The 23271-nt window shown below is 41.8% G+C and overlaps 1 protein-coding gene across 2 annotated transcripts in view; it reads right to left on the bottom strand.

The window, feature by feature from the left end:
* The window catches only part of SH3RF3 (SH3 domain containing ring finger 3), a 244917-nt gene that overhangs the window by 57389 nt on the left and 164257 nt on the right, over positions 1–23271 (bottom strand). For both annotated transcript variants that reach the window (XM_032100460.1, XM_032100461.1), the window contains exon 4: positions 4578–4946. In XM_032100460.1, the coding sequence (XP_031956351.1) occupies positions 4578–4946 (369 nt within the window). The remainder of the gene's footprint in view (positions 1–4577; positions 4947–23271) is intronic.

Here is a 23271-nt window from a genome sequence, read left to right as displayed (position 1 = left end):
TTTTCAACTAGCAGGGACGAATAATTCATAAGGGGTGAAAATGGAAGCAAGACAAGCCATCTGAGGCCTAGACATGATTACTTTCCAGGGGGACCTTCCCCACTCCCCAAGGAGTCTCAGTTACTGCTCCTCTGCACCCGTAACCTAATTCAGCTTCAGCTCCATCGCAGGCCTGCAGCACTACTTACATCTTCAATAAAAATCTATTTTGCCAGTATGATAGGACATTCTGCATGATGGACAGGCACTATTACCTTTCAGATGGAGATCTTACATTTAATGAGTGATGCTCAGCATGCAGCAAAAAGCATACAAGCAAATTTAGTTGCAGGCAAAATTAAGATTCCAGCATTGCCTCTTTTAAATGAAATGCTTTATATCCTGGCTGTTGTGGAATTCCAGTCACTATTTTATCCAGCTGAGGTGACTTGAAGTTGATTATTCTACCTTTCAAGCATCCCTAAGTTTGCAGTCAGTTAAGATGTTTTTTAAAACCATTATTCATTTCAAAATACATCTTGGCTTTTGGAAAACAGCTGAGGTGGTTCTGCTTAAAGAACAATGAACACATTATGGAAGGCCTGCAGTCTTAGATTATTAAATTAATGATATGCAGAACTGCTTTCAAGACATGTGATTTCATAGTCTGGTCTGCATGTCAGTGCACAATATGTAGAAATCTGTGCCCTCCTGGAGGCTTATAATAATCTAACGACTTATAAAAACATAAAACATGTCAGCTCAGTGTGGAAGTCTGGTTTCAATTCACAAGAATTGACAAAAACCACAAGAATAAAGTACTATGCATGAAATAACTTCTAAGGGGTGAAATATATGCTACATTTACTGAAACATGTAAAATTTGCACCTAAATTTTAAGTTCCTGCAGTAACTTAGGCAGAAAGCCCTAGATATCTCTGTTTCTTCTCCTGTCAGCAGACAGGAAGCAGGTGCTCCAGATGTAGGTGCCTCAGGTCTACAAGGAAAACGGATGCTTGTTTTGAGGAGACTCTTTTGCTGGGCACCAGCCGGTTGCCTTGAGGTAGGGGACTGGATGCCATTCAAGAACTCCCATAATTGAATTCTGCTTGTTCAAAGGACAGGCTATAAGAAAACTGTGTTGAACTTTTTCAAAATCCCCCTGCAAGCTAAATACCAATCCTGATATGTTCCAGAGAAACTCATACCTACTAAACTGAACAAAATTCCTTTATTTCTTTTTATGAAGAGATCTATTAAATAAACAATGAAAAAGTGCCTGGAAATGTAAAGGATGTGATATAATGACACAATAAACCAAACTGACATTCTAAAAAAAAAGGCATTAATTTGCTAGATACTGAAACTGTAAATTTGTTGTTTCCCCTATAAGGAATAAGCTTTGGCTGAATTTGGTGTTGCAAACCAGCAAGGGCCTGAGATGGTTACAGAGAGAACCACTCCAGGGATGTGACAATGACATGCAGGACAGAGAGGTTCCTCTTCAAGCGAGGAAAGGAAAGGAAAGGTGAGACATCTTCCTGTACCAGAGCTCACTGGTAAGTTTGGCAGCTACATGCACAGCCTTCCTACCAACCTGCCCATGCTCTCAGCAATGCCCCTGAGCACTTCTGAAGCAGAAGTAGAATCAGTTTGCAGATTTGCCAAGATGTCAAACCCTGAGCAAGACATACAGGGCATTTACCTTAGAAATGCCAAATGCATTTTAGAGCAAAAAATCTGAAGACAAGATTCTCACTGCCCTGAATGTCTTGATGTAAGAACTCATGGGGCCAATTGTTTATGCTACTCTGGCTGGCGTTCAGCCATGTGAATAAAAGAAAAGTGCTGAACTGATGTTCTGTCTAAGGCTGAAGCATCATTAATTGCTTCAGAGCCATGTCATGTCTTAGCAGATGGCAGAGAAGAGACTGAATTTCTGACATTTTTAATTAAAATGTAACCTCTATTATTATGGGATTAATAGTAATATAAATATAGCTGCACTTTACATTTGGTAAGAGACAAATTCTGTATTTTTTGTAGACCTAGCTAAGAAGGCTTAAAAGATGGTGAATTCATGTTGGTAGCTCTTGTGATTTTATTGCTACTCTTACAAGCATTTTTCTGAAGGCTGCTCTTACAGTCAAGAGAACATAGTGAAAACTTCAGCCCCATTTTTTTCCCCTATAGATCCACATTCATTGCAAAGTTTTCAAAGCAAAATGTTTAAATCCCTCAAATTAGAAAGCAAAGTTCCCAAAAACAGAGATATGTATTCATACATGTAAATGCCACTCTTGAGGTGACAAGGTGCGATGATACTTTTTGACAAAGGGAAGCCTCTTTTTGCTAAGGTTGATCTGAGCCACCAAGACTCTTCTTCCCCTGTCTGGATTTTGGGAAAGACAGTTTTGACCAGCAGTGATAGAGGCATGTGCTCAGCTGCCTTGTCTGCAAACTGGCTCTATGCCCTGAGGCAGAACCACTCCCCAGACCTCTTCCCACCGTGGGCTTCATTACAACCCAGCCTTAGATGAGCTTTTGACCATGGCACCAATTACATGTCTTCCCATCTGCTGCAAAGGACCCAACCAAACTTCCTGTGGGCTGGATTTTGATAATCATAACTTGTCACCGGGAACACCAGGCCCTTCTTGTCCTCTACCACTTGTGTGCAAATGACAAAATTGTTTGAGTAATCAGTGAGGTTTTGCATACCAGTTGTTCTGTTAAAACAGGGGAGAATAATCACAGCACTTTTTGTTTCATGGTCTAACTTTTGTGGTTTACTAGCTCAGAATGAGTTTTCACATGACTCTAACAAAAAAGGGTGTGTGTTGTGTTTCTCTTGACTAGCACAGGAAAAGAAAACCCACTGTCTATCACATCTCTGTAAAGTCCAAATGAATCACTCTCAGTGCCAAAAACCCGGGTGTCATTTACTTGACAAGTTTGGGACCCTCCCTCATGTGTAGTGCTTGTGCTGCTTCACAGATGTCCCAGTACATCTTGACACCCATGCTGCTTTGTGTGGGGGCCACATCCTCACCTCCACTCTTCTGCTGGGAGCTGAAAGGGGGAAGAGCTTACACCACAGAAACCCTTCCTGGAAAAGGCATGTGGAACACTCAAGGAATCAGTGCTATTACAGTTGGACTGAACTGCCTCTCTGGCCCCTATATGTGGATGGGCAGTGGAGGGAGCTGAGCAGCTGAGGCAGGAGCACGGGGTACTGCTCCACTGTGGCAGCGTCCCCTCAGTATAGTTTTGGCTGCCCTGCAGCACACATAGCATGCATGCAGCCACCCTGCCTCCCCCAGTGTCCTCGCAAACCTGTGCTGCAGGGGCCTGGGGCTCATGATACGGGTCACTAACGCAGTTCTTGTGCTCGAGGCACGAGCTCTGGTGGGCCCTCGGTCAGAGAGAGTCCAACTGCGTTACTTCTGTGTGTCGCTGAAGCGACTTCGGCATCAGGAAGGGAGCTGCTGGCTGGGCTGGCTCGCTGGCTTCTTTGCAGAGGGAACACGGCAGGAGCCGATGGGATCGGCTCACGTTAGCTCGGAGACAAAGGAAGAGAGAGGCTGCTCTGGTCTGACTCCTAACAGGTTTATTGTTAGAAGTTTCGCAACCCGAACAAGCTGCGGGGATGGCTTTTTTCAGCAGGGAAATGATGCATGGGAAGACCCTGCCTTGCTTAGGTTATCTTGGCACTAACAAGCAGCACAGAATATGAGTAACTGGTTTACAAAACACCTGTGGGTGCTAATCTGCACACACAGTGTGTAGATGACTGGGCAAGAAAGCTTAGGTAGAAGAGTTTCGGGACTGTGACTATTCTCCCTTCTCTTCTACACCTTCTAACTGCAAATTGCCAGTTGGATTTCCTTATCCATAGAAACAGCGGGCAATTGCAAAGGGTTTCAGTGCTCCTCTGGTGAGTTTTGCTCCTGTTTGTGCCAGGCCCTCAGAAGCAGCCACTTAGAAGCTCTTTTTGGGACCTGTGGGGATGTCTGGGAGGATGCTCTTCTGCATCCTCCTTTGAGAGGGGCAAAGATGGAGAGGGCTGCACCCTCAGCATGTGTGATGGTTTAAAAACTCCTTGGGTTTTTCTGAACAGCAGCTACCTGTTGGGTACAACACTTGTCAAAGTATAGCACATTTGCCCATCCTCCAGTGATCTGTACAGAAATAATTATTCCAAAAATCTTTTTTTATCCCCAGTCTGTGAATTTCATACTGACATTGCTACCCTGCAGAGTACCTTGCAGAGTAACAGATATGTTCAGGGTAATGGGATCACTCAAAATTACTCCTTTCTACAACAGAAACTGGTGTTACTTCTAACAAATTGTAGGATTACTTTTTGTTTTCTAAAATGTTGCAGTATTGTGAATCCAATTTGGCCTTATCCTCCGGCTTCTCTCGCCTGCCCACTGATGAATGCGAGGATGGGAATGGCAGATGCCAAGTACTGTGACATCAGGATGACAGCACTGTGCGACCACTTCATGCGAGGGTGAGCCATTTTGGAAGAGGTGACACAAGGGAGTGCCACCTGCTAAGGATGCCCAAACCCCACCTCCACCCCACCTTACCTGGGCTGGGGCGCTGGAGGAGAGGTGGGTCAGGTCCCCAATCCTGGCAGCTGCCCGTGGGTCGCTGGAGCTGATGAGGACGGGGGCACTGATCTCCATGGAGTGCCGGTTGCTGGCGGCCTGGGACGACTTGTGTGTCATGCTGAGGGCGGTGAAGGAGTGGCGCTTCTTGGCGTTCTTCTTGCCTTCCACCTGCCGCTGGGCTGCTCCGGCCACCCCCGCGCCGGCCAGCGTGGAGCACGGTGCCAGACCCACCGCCGCTGCTGCTGCCACTGCCACCGTCTCCGTCGTCAGCGGCATGTCACAGCCAGAGGCGGCAGCCGAGCACGTCTTGTCCATCTCCATGAGCTGCTTGGCGGATTCATTCAGCTGCGTGGGGAGGAAAAGGGAAAGATAAAAAAGGAGTTGTAGAGAGTGATAAGGTTCCCTCCACTGCAGAAAAGGAGGCTCAGTGAGGACCTTATCTCTGTCTACAACCACCTGAAAGGATGTTGTAGCACAGTGAGGGTTGGCCTTTTGTCCCAGGTAACAATTGACAGGACAAGAGGGAATGGCCTCATGTTGTGCCAGGGGAGATTTAGATAGGATATTAGGAAAAATTTCTTCACTGAAGGGGTTGTCAAGCACCGGCCCAGGCTGCCCAGGAATGTGGTGGAATCACTGTCCCTGGAAGTATTTCAAAGATTTAAAAGACATGGCACTTCAAGGCCATGATTTAGTGGTGGGCTTGGCAGTGCTGAATTAACAGTTGGACTGGATGGCCTTAGAGGTCTTTTCCAACCTAAATGATTCTATGATTCTATGAATTTATTTGATTTATGAGGTCAGGTGAATTATTTCCATCCACTTGTTAATGCTAGGAAGATCAAAAGAGGCAGAGTAAGCATCCAGAAGAGTTAGGCTAGAACCAGGCACCATAAATTGGTCCACATCAAGCTACAACATTTAAAAACATCATTCCCCAAAATAGCTTGTCCCAGGCTGCTGAGTCAGAGCCTGGGGAAGGAGGTAGGAGCCTCTTCATCAATGTTTTGCTATTTGCTATTGCCTGTGCTTGATGTTTGCCACACATGGTTTTGATCCAAGGGTACAGCTTCCAAATCTTTCCAGTTTCATCTCCCTTCCTCCCACCTAACACAGGTTATCCAAATGCAGATGTAAACTGAAGGCATTTTCCCCAGCTGTTTCACCTAAACTTTGGAAGAGCTTGATGGCCACTGGAAGACTTGCTCAGGTCCAGCTTGAAAAAGTGGTACCATCACTTCTCTTGAAAGGTTTAACACTTGACCTACAGCCCATGAACACCACACTAGGAGGCTCAGGCCAGCTTTCAGCCTGCTGTTCCTCATCCAATCCACACTCACAGATAACCTCGTGTCTACGCAGGCCAGAGGCATGCTGGGTGGCACAACCCTGTCACTGAAGTCTCTTACCTCCCAGCCTTCATAACTCATCCAGGAAAGCTACACCGTACACAGCTGGAGAGATTTTAGGTGCACAGGGATGCTACAGTCACTAATGATACATGAAGTGCACTCTGAATTCAGCAGTGCTTTCTGCACAGCACTCATTGCCAATACATCTTCCCTCGAGGGGTGTTAACAGCTGATGGAAAGTGCCACATTTTGCCAACAGACCTTTATATTAAACTAGGATGTACTGCAATATGTTTGCATTTAATGAATAAAAACAACATATGAAAAAGGGAGCCACAGCTAATGTACACGTGCTTTTGCATTCACTGCTGTTCTGAGACCCACATAAACCAGAGGTGTATGTAATACTATTCTGGACCAAAACTAGGCCATTTTTTTTCTATAACCAACAGAATTTCTTTTATGAATTATGGCAGTATCCAAGAAACAGTTGAGGACAAGGTCTTCCAAGGCTTTAAAAAAAATTTTTAAAAAATTGCTGCTCTAAGCCAAGCCAATTTAGAAACCTAACACAAGTGAAAATAAAAGGGAAAAAGAGAGGGAAGGGAAAGATAACAACAGAAACACGCAGTTAAACAAATGTGTAATTGCATAGTTTTTATAATTCCCAACCACTGTGGCCATGCTGTAAATAAAAGAATGGATATTGCTAGCCTTAAGCCAGTTTGAAAGCACTTCTGACTCCACAAGGACTCATTCTGTGTAACAGGCAAAAAGCACACTAACACCTAGAAAGTAAACATCAACTTGCAGGATCCTTCTTTCTGTGACAGCTTCCACCAAGTCAACCAAGAGCTTCCAATTAATGATGCTCCACTACTTTTAGAGCTGCTGGGAGTCCTGCAACCATTCAATTAGCAAGTCATTTTCCCAGCTGCACTCTCCAACTTGAGACCACGCTTACAGTCAGTGTAGTGCACTGCACCTGCCAGTGCACTGATCCTATTTCAGATTCTTCAGAAATGTCCATTATTTCCCACTTCATCATGCTCTAAATTGGTACAACCTAATATTTGCCAGCAGGCTCCAAGTTTCAAGGAAACCAGATGGCTCCCCTCCCTTAAGTAGGTGTTACAGCTCCGCTTACCCCATTGATGGAGATAGTCTAGCTGAATTACTTGAAATATTAAGGAGAAAAGGATAAAGCTATTAAATATGTATTACTCTTCTACAGCAGAGGGTGAGGAAATTTTTGCTAAACAACAGCAAAAAGAAAAAGAATATATTTTTACTCTTCAAGATAGAAAAAAAGAGAGTTAAAAAAAAGAAATTTAGAACTTCTGATTTTACAACATGCTACATGTGGACAATAAAGTGCTCCAGCTCTTGATATCAAGCTCTGAATCTCTTGTAAGAATTAGATTATAAATCTCACTGTCTGGAATCCAGTTTAACACTGAAGCTGTTCTTTTTAAAACAACAGAATCCCTTACTTTTTTGTTCAAAGCAGCACCTAGTTAAAATGTCAATAAGAGAGCAAGCATCTAAACATGAAGAGATAAAAAATAGTCCTGTATTGATATAAACAAAAGTTAATCTCAATATCAGTAGAAGATTAAAGACAGAAAAACACTCCTCCCCAAACAGTCAAGCTAATGAACTTTTGAGAATGTCAGAGGCTGCCTGAAATGCTGGGAAAAAAATATTTTGGTCTGCCAAGATAAAAAATGCTTTATAGCCTTACAACTTTATTTTTGTAGTGAACTGTTTTTAAACAGCTTTGCCCACAGATGCTGGAAAGTACTTCCCAAATAGGCTATGAATACCAGAGAAAAGTCTGCTTACTACTTCGTAAAAGCAAACAGTTCTGCCTCTTCACAAAAAAACTTTGAGAAACCCTTTTTTAAACATAAACACGATTGCAAATTTCTTATTTTAAACTCTGAATATGTAAACAAGCATTGCTTTCTGGTGTCTATCATTTGATCTTCAGGCAGATTTGCTTCCAGATGAGAAACTTAATGGAAAGTTCTGACCCACAGATGGTGTCAGGAATTTGACATTTCTGGATGTCTGTAGCTCTTATGACAATCTCTAATACTGGAACTCAACTTTCTTGCTCAGTTTTGATCCCTTTTCTAGAAAGAACCTATATTGAAATTCTGGTCCTGCTAAGCCCGAAGTGACTTGAGACTTACGCCTTTGAGACTGCAGCAAGACTGATTTTACCTGAAATCCGTTCTTTGTAATGGGGATGTCCTAGAAAACTTGACATAGGATTTAGAGGGATAAGACTTGGATTTGAATGCCAAACCTGTCAAACATTTCCAGCAGCTCTGCAGTCCTGTCTAGAAATGCAAAATCTTGCAACAGCAAGCCTTATATTATCTGAGGGACCTTATAATGCAAGAGATGTGATGAGACAGGGTTGTGTTCACAGGGTCTCAGTGACTATGGGCTGTGAGTCCTGCATGCTGAGATAAGGATGCACCAGTCTCAGTTCATGGAACTACTGTGCCTATTTCTCAGGAAGACCTTCCCCAGCTGTGAGGAATTGTACTGGAGACAGCTCCAGTTCATCTGGTTTTGGGAGTGAAGAAAGGTGCGAGTGGAATACCTGTGTGCACAGAGCCTTGTTCACCTCCAAACAACATTTTCCTACAATGGGAGCAGTAATCATGTTCTGTTCATTAAAAATTTGGTGGCCTGGATCAGGAAGCCATACTCCCCGCCCTGCCATAATGCAAGCTGTCCTGACTTTAGCATCCAGGCAGAGAGCCCATGCAATATGAACTAAGGGAGAGGTTTTTTCTTTCTTCTGGCTTTTAGATATGACTATTTTAGATACCCTACTCGAGACTTTACCACATAGGTGACAAATATTAAGCTACGTCACTCAGGACGTCTCCACTGCCGAAATTATTTTTTATTAATCTCTAGATAAATCTCACTTTTTCTGCAGAATGTAATATGGTGACTTTCTCTCAGTCTCTGTTGCACGTGCTTGGACGCACACATATACATGCACACTTATAATTTCTAATACACATGGGTTTAAAAGGGACCACCTGTAAAGGGTTTCAACATATTTCTCTTTTAAGGATGAGTGGGTACAGGAGAGAAACTGTTGTCTGCACTGGCTATCCCCACGTGGGAGCATATATGTTCTTTATATTCCAATGTGACTTAATGCACTACAGTTTCAATGAACAACATTATGCACCTACTTACATACCCCAGATGGGATGAAGAGTAAAGAAAATCTACTTCTTGTCCAATGTGGGTGATAACTAACTCTATGTTTAGTCCAAATATAAAATTATTACTTTGGAATTTATTGTTGTTATTATTATGGAACAAGAGAGAAACATGGGAAATTTAGGTCAGATTTAAATAATTAATCTTTACGATATCTCCCTTGACAAATACAACAGTGCATTTACTAATCCATGTTAGTAGCAAAATTATTCTATCCCAGTTTAAACTTCCAAGGGACACTGTGATACACCATGGTCACAACAGCAGCTCCTGGGTTGTGGTGTTTCACTGATAGTGGTGTCTTCTGTAAGATGGAGGACAATTGTGCTATTGAATACTCTTTCTAGTAATTTAGATCTGGGAAAGGGATTAATTTCTGACTGACATCTGCTTTACCAAAGAGAGGACCCTACTATGTGGCTTACAAATATACTTCAGCATGTTCTTGATACTGTGCAGACCAAAGTGTTACTAATGTGTAACTAGAATGTCATTCTTTTCTAAATAAGAAAGGATTGCTTAAATCTCAGTTTTACACGCAGGATTCAGTATTTTGATAAACTGAAGCCAATCTGGACCAGAAAGTACACTTTATTAAGAATTTAATTTGCTACAAAATCTCTTTTTTTCTATCTTTATGGAAACTATTAGCTAAAGAATGTTGCTGTTCAAATACAGGTGTAAGATCAGAAGATATAGAGAAGAAATACAGGTATAAGATGTGAACCAGTTTTGAAAGCAAAAAGTTACAAATTCCTACAAACCTCTGCATACCTAACACAAAAGAAAAAATTGGAAAGAAAAAATATCATGCTCAAGTTTTTAGAAAGGAACCACTGAGCAGAACAGAAATTAAAATTAAAATTATTAATAAAACATCTTCACAATGTCCCCCTGAAAGATTGAAAATACTTGCACCTAGGGACTGCTGATTTTTATACTTTACAGTTCATAAATATTGAGAGGATCATGCACATCCCTATTTTATGCCTTGCGGAGACTTTGGCAACTTGCAGTTCCATATCTGATTTTGTGATTAAAATAATCAGTCTGAATTTATTACTGCGTTTTCACTTCAGAGTAGGTACTTTCAGGAAATACTAAGTTCATATGCCCTCATTAGAATAGTTTGCTATTATTATAATTTATGTTCTGAAGCACAGTGAGGTTATTAAGTAACTAAGGGCATACCTATACAAGATTTTTCTGTCTCTGCTGGGTTCCTGAGAGGACTCCATCTGTAAAAGCATTTTCAGACCCAAAAAGTAGTCTTTCAGAAAGATAAAACAGCTTTTCCTTACTATTATCCCTCCTGGCAAATGCAGCATACAATCTTTCTTCTGCAGTAGCCAAGTAACAAAACAGCCTTTGACTCAAATGGACACTAGGAGGAAGTACATAGTACTTTACCTAATGCTTTACATGTTCTTCGGAAGGTTAGTACAGAGGACACACAGCCATTCCAAGAGCTTACTAATGGGATATTACCAGACAAATTTGTGACAAAGACTCTTTGACCAAGTCATACTGAATGCATCTATAATTTTAATCTTTTATATGTTTTGTTAATTCAGATTTAAAAGTGTTTAGAGAAAGCCTCCAAAGTTCTCCATGGACAGTTTAAATTAATTTGGCAAAACCTACAAAATCCGACCTCAATTATTCATTTAGGCCCCATCTTACGAAGAGTAATTAGCAAGGCACATTTTAAGAGAAAATATTATAGCTAAACCAAAGCATTATTTAATGGTTTTGTGTTAATCTTTAACAATCTACTATTGCCTTTTCTAATTTATTGCCAGGGAGGAACAAGCAAATGTGGAACAGATTTTCTGCAAGTGGTTTATCCATCATGGAAGATAGATTTCTGAAACCCACACTGTGATTGAGAGCAGAGTTATTCCATGCACCCAGAAAATATAAGAAGCACAGTACATGTTTTTGCTTGAACAGATTCAAATGAAATGATAGCTGCAGAAATACTTTCCTAGGACACATCTCAAACTTCAAGTGTGCTATTCCTCCAGTCATAGGTTGAGGCATACATCTCATTCTCTTTTCCAAAAGCCTGCTAAATATGTCAGCATGTTCTCAAGGAACGAAGTCCCTAAAACCCTACAGCAGACAGCCTTCCTAACCAGGGTCATACACATACACAACAATGTATAGTCCGGACAAAGCAAGACAATAATTTTTGTCTACAACAAGGGTCTTTGAAAGGCAGCAGTACTTAGCAATCTATTTGCCTATCCTACAAGATCTTTCTCATTTAGCAGCAATGTCACTTCTAACGCACTGAGGGGTTGAAGGAATGCAGCATATTAGAACAGCGTGTGCTTGGACGAGCGTGTCATCATGATCTTGCAGAATGAAAATAAATGATGTGTGCAGCAGAAGTAAACACTAAGCCCTGGGTGGTGAACTGGGAATTTTTTTTCTTTCTCCTTTTTTCCAAATAGTTTTAAGAAGGAAAATGGTCTGCAGTGGTGGAGACCAAGTTTGCTGTATCCCAGAGACATGTGCAGTGTGCTGCAAAGTCTGTTCAGGAGCTAAGCACAGCAAGAAACCTTATGAAAACTAATGTCGAAAGAACTGAGAATAAAGAAAATAAAACTAAATGCAATATCATTAAAAATAGATGAACTCACCAAAAGAAGTATGCTTTCTAGATCCCCCTCCACTTCCTGAAACAATGCTAGCTATTTAGCCTTCAGCTCCAAGTATGAGGACTCTCTTGCTCTGATCTGTCATCTCTGAATCTCTGATACGCTGTGTGCCTTCGATATGCCTAAGGATTTCCTTTTTCTTTCTATCTGTCCCCTATGGACACACTTTTCCATAATGAGACGCTCATGACTGCACCAAAGCTCCTTCGAAAGCAAGAAATGTAACCAAATACAGCTTCACTCAACATCAGAAAGAGTGGGAGAACACAGCCTATTTTTACTTATAAATTATTCAGAAAGCTAAATAAAAAGTGCAGTCATGAATTCATGGGCTTGATCCTAATTCCTTTGAAGTCAGTGGCAAAACTCCAGCTGCCTTCAACGGTGGAAGGACTGGTGCCCATCTGGCACCAATTTCAGTACCAGAAGAGTCCCTGTTGAAGCTTGTGTGGATTTTACTGACAAACTATTTTTTCATCAAAAAATGAAACTCATTGGAACTTAAGTACTTCCCAGGAACTTGCTTGTTTTGACAAGATGTCCATCAGGAAATTGTTTCTCAGATGATGTTTCTCAGCTAAGACAAGAAATTACCAAAGCCACAGTGCTTTAGGAGTTCAACAGGGTACTTGGACTCCTGGCTGAAAGTCCCTGTGTGGGGGAACAGCCATGGGAGACCTGAAGCAACACTGACACTTTCCAAATAGAAAGCCACCAGCTTTCTGGGTATACTGAGTATCCTTCACTCTTATTCTTGTAAACTGGAAAACCTTAGGGACTCCTGCCCTGAGGCCAGGCACCATGAGGGAAGAGGTTGGTGCTGCAGAAGTGTGAGCAGCCTTATGCTGGGCAGCAACCTCGGCAGGGGACCTGGATGAATCAGGAGGCTTTCAGAAGCAGTTCAGATGATGTCCTCATGCCTCACTGCAACCTGGCAGCTGTATGAGCTCTGTATCATTACAGCCAGTTACTGCAAGGAAGGGAAGCCCTCTGAAGCACCTTTGTGCTGAATCTAGAAACCCCTTCACTTGTGAAAACTTTCAGTGTGCCAGCTGTACCAACAAACTTCAGCAGAGACTGGGAAAGATAGTTGAGATCGTGGAGCAGAGCTGTGTGGATCACAAGTAAACTCTAAGAATATCTTTAAAAAGAGGCAAGTTTTGTGTTTTCAGAGTTTTCAGGCAACTTTCTACCTCCTTCCTTCCTTAATGTTTAACAAGGCTTCTGGTGCTATTGCGTACTCAAGTGATCAACAATCCCCATAAAATTATGAATTAACTGAAAATTGACAAGTAAATACCATGAACTAGGGGCACACGATGTCTTCAGAGTTAATGCATACATCAAGCCTGGGAATCTTAAAGCAAATGGCTTCCAAATTATGGTGTGAGACCCCAAGTAATTATAAATGGGATTGTGAACCAGGAACATCATGCTCATGTTGGTGCAGAGACCCTTCTCTTCCTGATAGCTGCACCGTGCACACATGCTACCAGACATGACATTGAGCCCTTTTGCTCATTCTCTCAGATTTGTTCCTGGAAATACAGTTCTTGAAAAAGCTGGTTTTGGAATGATCAGGATTGTGTGAAAGAAGCAACTATATCATGTCTTTTTTTAAGGAAAACACTTGCTCCCAGATTAACGGGACAAAAGATGAGGATGAAAGAAAAAAACAAACATATATTTGTTGAAGTCCTTTATAAATTCGATAAAAAAGTGTTCTGGCGGGTAATGAGAAAAATACCTACACCATCACCTCACGTCATCAATGTTACCTGCAGAAAGCATGAAGTTGGATAAATCTTTGAAGCTCTTGGAAGCTCTTGGAATTGCAGCACAAGGAGCACATGGGAAAACCAAAGCAATTTTTCGAGTACTGCAAGGCTTTGACTACCCTGAGCAAGCAAGGAGTCTTTGTTGCAGTGATTTACAACTTTGTGTAGAATAAGAAATTTTGTGCAATCGGGGAAAATTAAGTTTTATCAGCTGCAACTGAAGATTACCTGTGGGGAATCATATACAAATAAATGCACTGTACTCTGTCTCTGATAAAGCAGAAATGAAGAATGAAAGCAAATGCCAAGAATACGTTTTGGTTCAATTGCTTGTAAAAGGAACCAAGGTATACACAATTCAAGCAGACATTAGCACTAAAGGGTTGTGATAAACAGCCTTTGCCCTGTGTGTACTATATTTATAGACTTTTTTTACTACATAGAGTTCTGGCTTCTGCTTCCCAGATACAAGACAGAAAAGGACTGCTGGATGTGGTACAGGGCATTTGCAATAGTGTGATGTCCCATGGGTCTGTATAGTTAGATTCTGAGTGCATGGAGCTCCTGCTACAGCTGGCTATAAAGCAGGGTTGCTGGTTGGGTGGAGAGTTCCTGCACCAGCTCCAGAGTCACACTGTGTGTTTCACTGGAAGCAGCCTACACCAATGGATGTCAGCTATCTGTCACAAAACTGCTGTGTCTTTGGAGAGATGCATCCAGCCTTTGGGTTTACTATTTGCCAGCTGGGGTGAAAATATGAGTCAGGACATATTGTGCTGCTGTTTCACCAAACCGTTGGATGACTCCCTAGAGGGGGAGTTCTGAGATGTTTCTCTGAAATGGGAGATGAACTATGTGTGTTTGAAATGGGCAGCAGCAAGAGGATACACGAATCATCTGTGTGACAGGGAGACTGGTCTTCTTATCTATGCACATAGATGAAAAAAAAGGAATTGTGCTGAGAGAGACATGACTTGACAGCCTGAGTTTGTGTCTCATAGTTGCCCTATCCCATGGTTATTACAGTGCAAACTCTGCTTGGAATTGCCTGCAATTTAAAGCACCTTCTTCCCACATAGATGTGCTGATGCCTGGTACAGCAGCATGGCTCTTTTTCCTCAGTGGGAGCATTAATTTGCATCCTTTTTTACTCTATGCAGTGACCAGCTATTTTAAAATTATTTTTACACAACCTTCTATTACCTTGGAGACCTCTATACTTCTGTCATACTGCTAAAAGGAGGACAATGGATTGGGATGGCATTACAGGGCAGGCTCTGTGGCATGTGACATATTGCACACTTCACAACAGGCACATCTCAGTTTTTTTGGAAGCCTGAACAGTAAGTGAAAGCTAGTCTGTAAAATATGAAAATATGTTTTCTGTGCTATATAATGATGCAATTGGGTTCACAACCCCCTCCCCCCCCACCTTGTGGAAGAAAAATCTGTCAAGAGTGAACTGTGATGAATTCCCTAAACTGCAAATTCTTGACTGAAAATGGCAGCATTCAGCTTCACACTCATGGCATGACTCACTGCCCCTCACCTCAAAGAACCATTTATAGACCTCTTTGGAGAACCCAAGATGTTAAAATATGACTGGGGACACGGCTGAGGTCTGAGTCAGAGGTCTCTTCACTGACTTGCCAACAGCTGCAGTCAAAAGTACATTGAACTCTCTGGCTATCAAACTAGAAAATGTTATTTGTTCAACTTTTTGAGTTTAATTTCTGGATTAGGGTAAAGGGCGCGTACCCAGTGCAGTGGAATCATGCAGTGAAGCAGCTAGTGCCCTTGTCTCTTGTACACTCATCTAGAGCTGGATCAATGTTCTGGTTTCTGTCCAAGCCTGCTCTGCCACAGGTGTCACTGCTAGATAAGAAGTGTGCCATTTCTTCAGCACCAATGAGCCTGGAGCAGATCTTTTAGGATGCTCAGGCACATGTGTCACATTACTGCAATAAAGTACAATGATTGCCAGCATTAGTCACTTTTATGACATCCATATGCAAATGTTGTTTATGTTAGTATGCTACAAGTGGAAGGAATTTGGAAAACCACTGCTCTAGGCCATGCTGTTTGAGCTCTGAGATAGCAAAATGAATGGGCTAGCAAAAAATCTGCACAGTAGGAAATCTTTCTGAAAGTGCAGAACACTGGAGGTTTTTTTCCTATTTGCGGATTTACTCAAGCTCAAATATTTTCCTAACACATTCCTTTCTGAAAACAGACTGCCCTGCATTGCACCTACATTCCATAGGCAGAGAGACAACTTGTCCCAAGGAAACGGAAGTTTTACAAACTGTGACCATGTCATGTGATGCAGTCACACAGAGACATTTGTTCATACTTTTATTATTTTTGCCATTAAATGCTGAAAAGCTCCCCCTACACATCAGAATTCCATTGTGAGAAGCATTATGTAAACATAGAGTAACAAGACAGCTCTTGGCCCAAAGAAAGTACAATTTAGGACGAGGACAAGAGACGATGTATAGTTATAGACAAAATATACAATGCAACACTCTTATCCGCAAGATGGACAGAGGATTTTGCACAACATACATCTTATCTAGCCATCCCAGCCAAGAACAATTTTAGAGAAGAATCTGGAGGAGCAATGCTCATGCAGATGTTTGAAGTATTCATCACAACAGTGAAGAACAGAGCACTATGGAAGAAAATTGGGATTTAAAAAACTGACAAAGTGATTGCCATAGCTGGCATTCAGTAGTAAATAAAAGACAGGAGGCAGAAAGAGCAATGAGTAAGCAAAGGCTTGAAAGTAAGGGTGAGTTGTATGGGCTCTAGAGGACAGAAAAATGCTCCAGAGAGAAAGAAAGAAGTAGCAGCAGATGACCACATCAGACTGTCATGAATGAGGCACATCTGCATTTGCTAAGGATGCAAAAAGGATATAGCCATAATCAGGGTATGACCTGGTAAGAGTTTGATCTTTGTGAATGCTCAGCAATCAGACTGGACAAAGACTGGTAGAACTGCCAGCCACATGGATGAATGGAACCATGCATGAGGATGTGATTCCCAATGGCAGTGTCTTTATTACTTGCCATGAAAGTACATTGATCCCTCTTTTACCAGTGACCAAACAGAAAGTAACACACCTGTGTACAGTGTGCACTGAAAATTCAGGTATGTGCTTAGTGACAATTGCTCCATGCAGAGGCAGACCTATGTGTCCCTGTGGTGTGGAGCTGCCTTTGCTTTGACCTTAAACTCAGCCCTCAGAAGTGCTTTTGTGCCTTCAAGGACCCCCATATGACAAAACCTTGTGGTTGAGACAGAGCATGACCCTAAGCAGTAACCAGTGTGGGTTAAACCATGACAGCCCCCCAGGTGCTGTAGGGCAGAGAAGTTCAGTGCCAGTACCAAGAGCTCCCAGATCTTGTCTGGCCCGGGCGATTGCCAGGAATTCAGTATCAATCATCTCTCTAGCTCTTCTTCCACTCCCATAGTTCATATATTGAGGGATAGTAAAACCATGCATCCACCAAATCAATATAACCACACACATCTCTTCCCTGAGCAATGCACCTATGGAAGCAAAAGGCTTTGGCTGGGAACAGGCAAGTCTAAGCACTAGACTGGAGCAAGGAGGGAAGATGCTGGGGACATTATTTCTCAAAGGTAAGACTCGTAGTCCTTCCTCCTGGGCTAGGAAAAGAAAAGAAAAAGGATACAAGAGGAAGTAATGACTGTAAATTCTTCACTATGTTGTTGAGGCTGAAGCAGATCAGAGAAAAGGGATCAAGGAGATGACCATCAGAGAGTGCTCTCCCTCCTTCTGCATGGTTACTTTCTTCTTGAGAAACAGAGCTGCCTCTTCCCTCAGTGCCATCCCTCTAGCCATGTGGTAAGAGGAGAATATCTCCAGCATGAGTCTATCACTGTCTGAATGCTCTGGCACCTCTCCTGCTTTGTCCCAAGGTTTCCAGAAAAATTCTGTTACAGAAAAATTCTATTATAGAAAGCTCTCTCATGAAATTTCCTGTCAATTTGATTCAATTGTGTCTAAACAGATCGGAAGACTTCAAAGTCAGATTTAGAGCAGGACACTCCCTCCAGCCTCACTTAAGCAAAAACTAATATTATTAACATGGTTTATGGAGTATCTAGTATGCTTTGTCATAAAATTATAACTTAATAAAATAATTAGGTAAGTAGAGGGACAGCCAGGAGGTAGAAGAGGTTGCTTGCACAAAGTCCCACATTCCTCATCTCACCATTTTGGCGTGATGGCTTAGAGCACAGTGCAATGGCAGCAATCACTGCAGGATAACTGTGGGTGGGGGTTGCTGCCCCTCACAGATGTGTTTTTCTGCAGTGTGAGATGCCACATGGCCTCTTTTTCCATTTTCCCTCTTTCTGCCCTGCATCAGCATGGATATATTCATGTGACTAAGCAGCAAATGCCATGATGAAACAGGTATGACTGGAAATTAAAACAATGACTCCAACTTAAATGAATAGCTTTCAACAGGGTGACTTCCCTGATTCATCTCAGCACGCAGAGATATCTGGTAGTCCTGGAACATGGAGAGCAGAAGGAAAGAATTGTCACACATGAGGTAAAAGCAGGACAACCCCTTTGGCAGCAACCCTTGCCTTTGTCAGATTAAAATAATGCCAGTATTACACTCAAAAATGGTGCAGCAGGAGATAAAATAAACAGTGGCTGGTCTGCTTTGCAAAGAAATAAAGTAAGCAAAACCAATGCAATTTCTTCTACAGGATAGACTAAACACAAAAGGATCAGCCTTCAGGAGTCCTGTGTGTTCTAGAGAAAATCTGGAAAAGATAGAGATTTCCAAATTAATTCCAACTATCTTCCCCTGTTTCTGATTTTTGTTTTTAATTTGCAGATTCTTCCTCTAGTCTTTTGAATTTAGTTCTTTAAATGTTCAGCTCTAACACCTAACAAAATGTCAGAGGATTTCAGACTCAAACATCTGGTTTTGGCACCGTTAATGACATTTTTAGGCTAAAAATCAACTTCATCTGTTATTTTTATTATTTGAAGCATGCATTTAGCATACACACACACTCCCAGATCTCTTTGTGCCTAGAATAAAAATAGTTTGACCATTCCAGCATCTGTGACAATAAGAAGTAGAGAAAGAGGTAAAAACGATTTATCACTACATTCTACCAGGAACCTGTTATTCTTGAAACTACTCTTCTTTAAAAGTTCAAAAGGTCAATCTCAGACACATTTATGACTATTTACCATGGTAGAACAATCATAAAATCACTGAATGGTTTGGGTTGGAAAGGACCTTAAAGATCATCTAGTTCCAGCCCCCCTGCCACAGGAGAGGTGCTCCGGCCCTCTGATCAATTTTGTGGCCCTTCTCTGGACTTGTTCCAACAGGTTCACATCTTCCTTATGCTGGGGTCCCTGGAGGGGGGGTCTTGTGAGAGCAGAGGGGGAGGATCACCTTCCTCGCTCCACTGGCCACGCTGCTTTTGATGCAGCCCAGGGTGCGGCTGGATTTCTGGGCTGCGATTGTGCACTGCTGAGTCATGTTGAGCTTCTCACCCACCAGCACTTCCAAGGCTTTTTTTCTCAGGGCTGCTCTCAATCCATTCTCCATGCACCCTGCACCTGTGCTTGGGATTGCCCTGACCCAGGTGCAGGATCTTGCACTTGGCCTTGTTGAACTTCCTGTCCAGGTCCCTCTGGATGGCATTCCTTCCCTCCAGCGTGTTGACCACACTACACAACTTGGTGTCACCGGCAAACTTGCTGAGGGTGCACTCGATCCCACTGTCCATGTCACCGACAAAGGTGTTAAACAGCAGCTGTCCCAATACTGACCTCTAAGGAACACCACTCATCACTGCTCTCCACTTGGACATCAAGATGTTGACTGCCACTCTTTGAATGTGACCGCCCAGACCATTCCTTATCCACTGAGTGGTTTATCTGTCAAATCCATGTCTTTCCATAGTACTTATGCAACATGCTATCCTCTGAAAACAGAGATCAGAGAGGGCTCTAACAAGCACTCCCTGGCAATTCGTTTTTGGTGTCACTCTCATCAGCTGTCCCTCCTGTCCCTCTGATGGAGGGCATCTTACCCACCACTGGCACAGCGAAAGATAACATGTGCTTCCACCTCTTCCAGGTCCTTTCACGGTTTGGGCTTTTAATATTGGGCTGACTTTTCTTCATTGCTCCCAGCATCAGTGCTGTGGTAGACACATGGAAACATTCTGCTCTTTGCTCATGGGGCTGTGGCCACCAGCAAAGGGGCAGAGAAGGCAGCCAGTTTGCCAGGGGCATCTCCCAGAACCCTCCTACTGACTCTCCATGTCTATATTTGGATTGAAGATCTCCACTCAGAGTTTTAAGGCACCAGGAAAGCTTCCCAAGAAGGAAGCTAATTAAGATGTGCAACATGCACTAACAAGGACACTCGGAAACAAAATGAAGAATGCCTGTGTGAGAAATAATGAAATCCGGATCCGGAGGTGAAGGGAAGGGCTTCCACAGGGAAGGGGCAGCAGATGCAAAACACAGTAGGCCAGACCCCAGTCAATTTGCACCAGGAAGGATGACAAACAGGATTTTGCAGGGGAAGTTCTGGAAGTTCTTCAGTGGATTGTGGCTAGAGACCAAAGTCTTGTTATCAGATCAAGAGCAGAACACAGTCCATCTTGCTTAGATACCGAGGTACCTAATTTTTGGCATCTAGGAAGTAGCACTTCAGAAATGCCCTGTACAGATACAGAATTGATATAGATAACTTTGAAAGACTCAGGAAATGGGCTTATTTGCAAAGGTTGTGTGCTTAAGTTGGTTGTGCTGGAAACCTTTTTTTGCTATAAATTGCTCCAGAGTTATTTTTAAAAAATACGGTCTAGGAACTTCAGATGTTACTCATAATTAGGAGGGGCGGGCGGGAAAGATATTTTTGGATATGACAGCTGGCAAATTTCTGGTTTAACAGGCTCTGAAACAATAAGAGGTGATAACAACTCAGATCTGGTTTTGATGAATAGAAATATTGGTCATAACATATAAATCTGAATAATTTTATTATGAGTTCATTCAAGTGAAAGTAGGCAAGAGTAAAATCAAGAGAAGACCTGTAACTAAAACTGTTAGTTCTCAAAAGGCAAATTTTCACAACCTACAGCTATGTCTAAATTTAGATGCTGGCTCTCACCCCAGCTCACACAGATCTCATAATTGTCTGGGCTGGAGGATGACTCAAATATGATAGTACTCCTACCTAACTCTGTATGCAGGCTTCCCCTCTGTGGCACCCACCTGAGATGAACTTCAGTGTAAACGTGGTGTTCCCTGATGAAGAAAACAGAAAGCAGCCCTGCTTTGACTTGTCCAGACACAGCCTAAAGGGAGGGAGTGACTCGAAAAGGTCTACAGAGATGAGTTGCTCAGCTAGTCCAGGGGAAACCTGACATTTATGTCAAAAGGAACAGTGCAGCTCAGTTTTGTATCCTGAAGATGGAGGAAAGTGTAAGAGAATCTGTATGAATGATCACTTTGTGAAGGGTGCTAGAAATAAACAAAGAACTTAAAAGAAATCAGTCAAATTTAAAAAACCAAATTTTCTGCCCAAAGTCATGCTAATTTACATGTTACATAGGAAATTAAATCAAAGAGCATAAGGTTCTTTATTTATAGAAGCAAAAGGGAACATAAGAAATCAAGCTGTTATGCAGAAAAGATGGGCCACAGATTAAAAATAATGTGTATATATAAATAATATATACCTAATAGACAAATAGGTATTTATATATTGTAATATGTTGTATATTTAATTTTCTTCTCACCTTTGACAGCTAATACTCTTAGTTTTCCTGACTAACATCATATTTATTTGAACTTCCACGGATTATTTTACTTTGTATGCATGTAAGAGTACTTTAAATCAATGAGTTTTATTCATGGATTGATATGAAAGTAGTAGGTGGGTAGGTTCTTACTGAGGTCCCTCTTGCAGCCCACAACACAAATTCTGCATGTTTTTGTTTGAATATGAAACATGAGAACTGTATTTTGTACTCCATTCACATAGAAATCTGATACTGAGAAGTATCTTGGAATATTCTACAATATTCTATGCAGGATAAAAACAAGTGGGACCAACTTTTTAGAAGCTATGAAGGTGCAGGAATTAAATTCTTAAAACAATATATCTACAAAACTTGAAAATGCATATCAATAAAGCTTTTCAACAGAAATTGGCTGAACATCTCTTAGAGCTTACATTATTGTCAGCTTACAAGGTTCTTATTCCATTTTATCTGACGTACAAAAGGAGAGAGAACAGAAAAAAATCAATTGTGATGTTAATGGGTATAATTCTTAACTCATTAGTGTTACACCTACTACTACTGGGATGAATTTGCTCCTCTGAGGTTTAGTAAGTCAGCTTTTCTAAAATCATCTACATTAGTTTCCATCTACCCACCTTTCAAAAACTTCCATTTTTATTCGCATTAAATGACACTAGCAAGGCTAAAATGAACCATTTTGACAGTCCTTAAAAAAAGAGATTGCATGTTCTTTTTGAAGAGGACACCGGACAAACATTATTATTTAATGAATGTCTAATGCTTCAGGTGTTTTAGATGGCTCTCATAAAAGATACTGAAAGATTCAGAGCATGCTGCCACCAAGACCACACAAACATAAATGATGGGTCAAACATCAAGGTTGAATTCATTATGAGAGTCCCATACAGACCCATCTGTCCTGCAGCTGAAGGGAGAAACCAAACAGACCAGGGAGAGAGAAAACATAGACAAGAAGTGGACAGGGCAACAATTATTTGTTGAAAATGGTTAAAATAGCTATTAGAGCTAGTACCACACACACTCATGCATCTGAGTTTTCAAGAATATTACTGTGATGACTGCCACTGAGGACACCAGCACAGTGGGAAATGGCTGATGGGAATCTGCATATAGAGAAGTAAAGGACAGAATCTGCCATCCAGACTGGAACTGTAAACCATCTGCATTCATCTGCAAGCTAACTAAAGGCGACCCTCAGCAAAGTACATAGTTATACAGCTAAGGGCCTCCTTCTGCTGGGAAGATGGGTCTCTGTGACACTACTCAGCAACCACAGCTGGGATCCTGGTAAATGTGCTCGGGTTCCCCTGTACGGGTTAAGCTGTTTTAGGATGACTGTGAGATCCTGTGGTACAGCACAAGACTTAAATGTGATGGTCTGCTCTGCAAAGATAATTTTGGAACAAAAAATCATTGTTTTCTTTAAGAAATGCATTTGGCTTCGGATTTTGATTTATTTTCAATTCTGGTTGAACTCTTTTTAAACAGTGACTTGCAAGAATTATTTTCCCTGGGGAGTCTTCTGGACCTATGCCGCAGGGCACTGAAACCATCGGCTCTGCCCATTCTCCTCCTCCCTCTTTTTCCTAGACCTTCTTTCTACTTTTTTCTTTCTTTTTTGGCTGTGAAGAACAGGAGAAGATCCTCATTACCCTGCTTCACTGCTCTGTAAAAAGAATTTTAAAGCTCCTAATATTACTTAATCACAGCTTTCAGTGCTCCTGCTGCCATAAAACATTATAACAATGGGTTGGCACTTCAT

The sequence above is a fragment of the Corvus moneduloides genome, chromosome 2, assembly GCF_009650955.1.
Source record: "Corvus moneduloides isolate bCorMon1 chromosome 2, bCorMon1.pri, whole genome shotgun sequence".
NCBI classification, from domain to species: Eukaryota; Metazoa; Chordata; class Aves; order Passeriformes; family Corvidae; genus Corvus; species Corvus moneduloides.
This window is presented reverse-complemented; position numbering and strand designations above follow the sequence as displayed.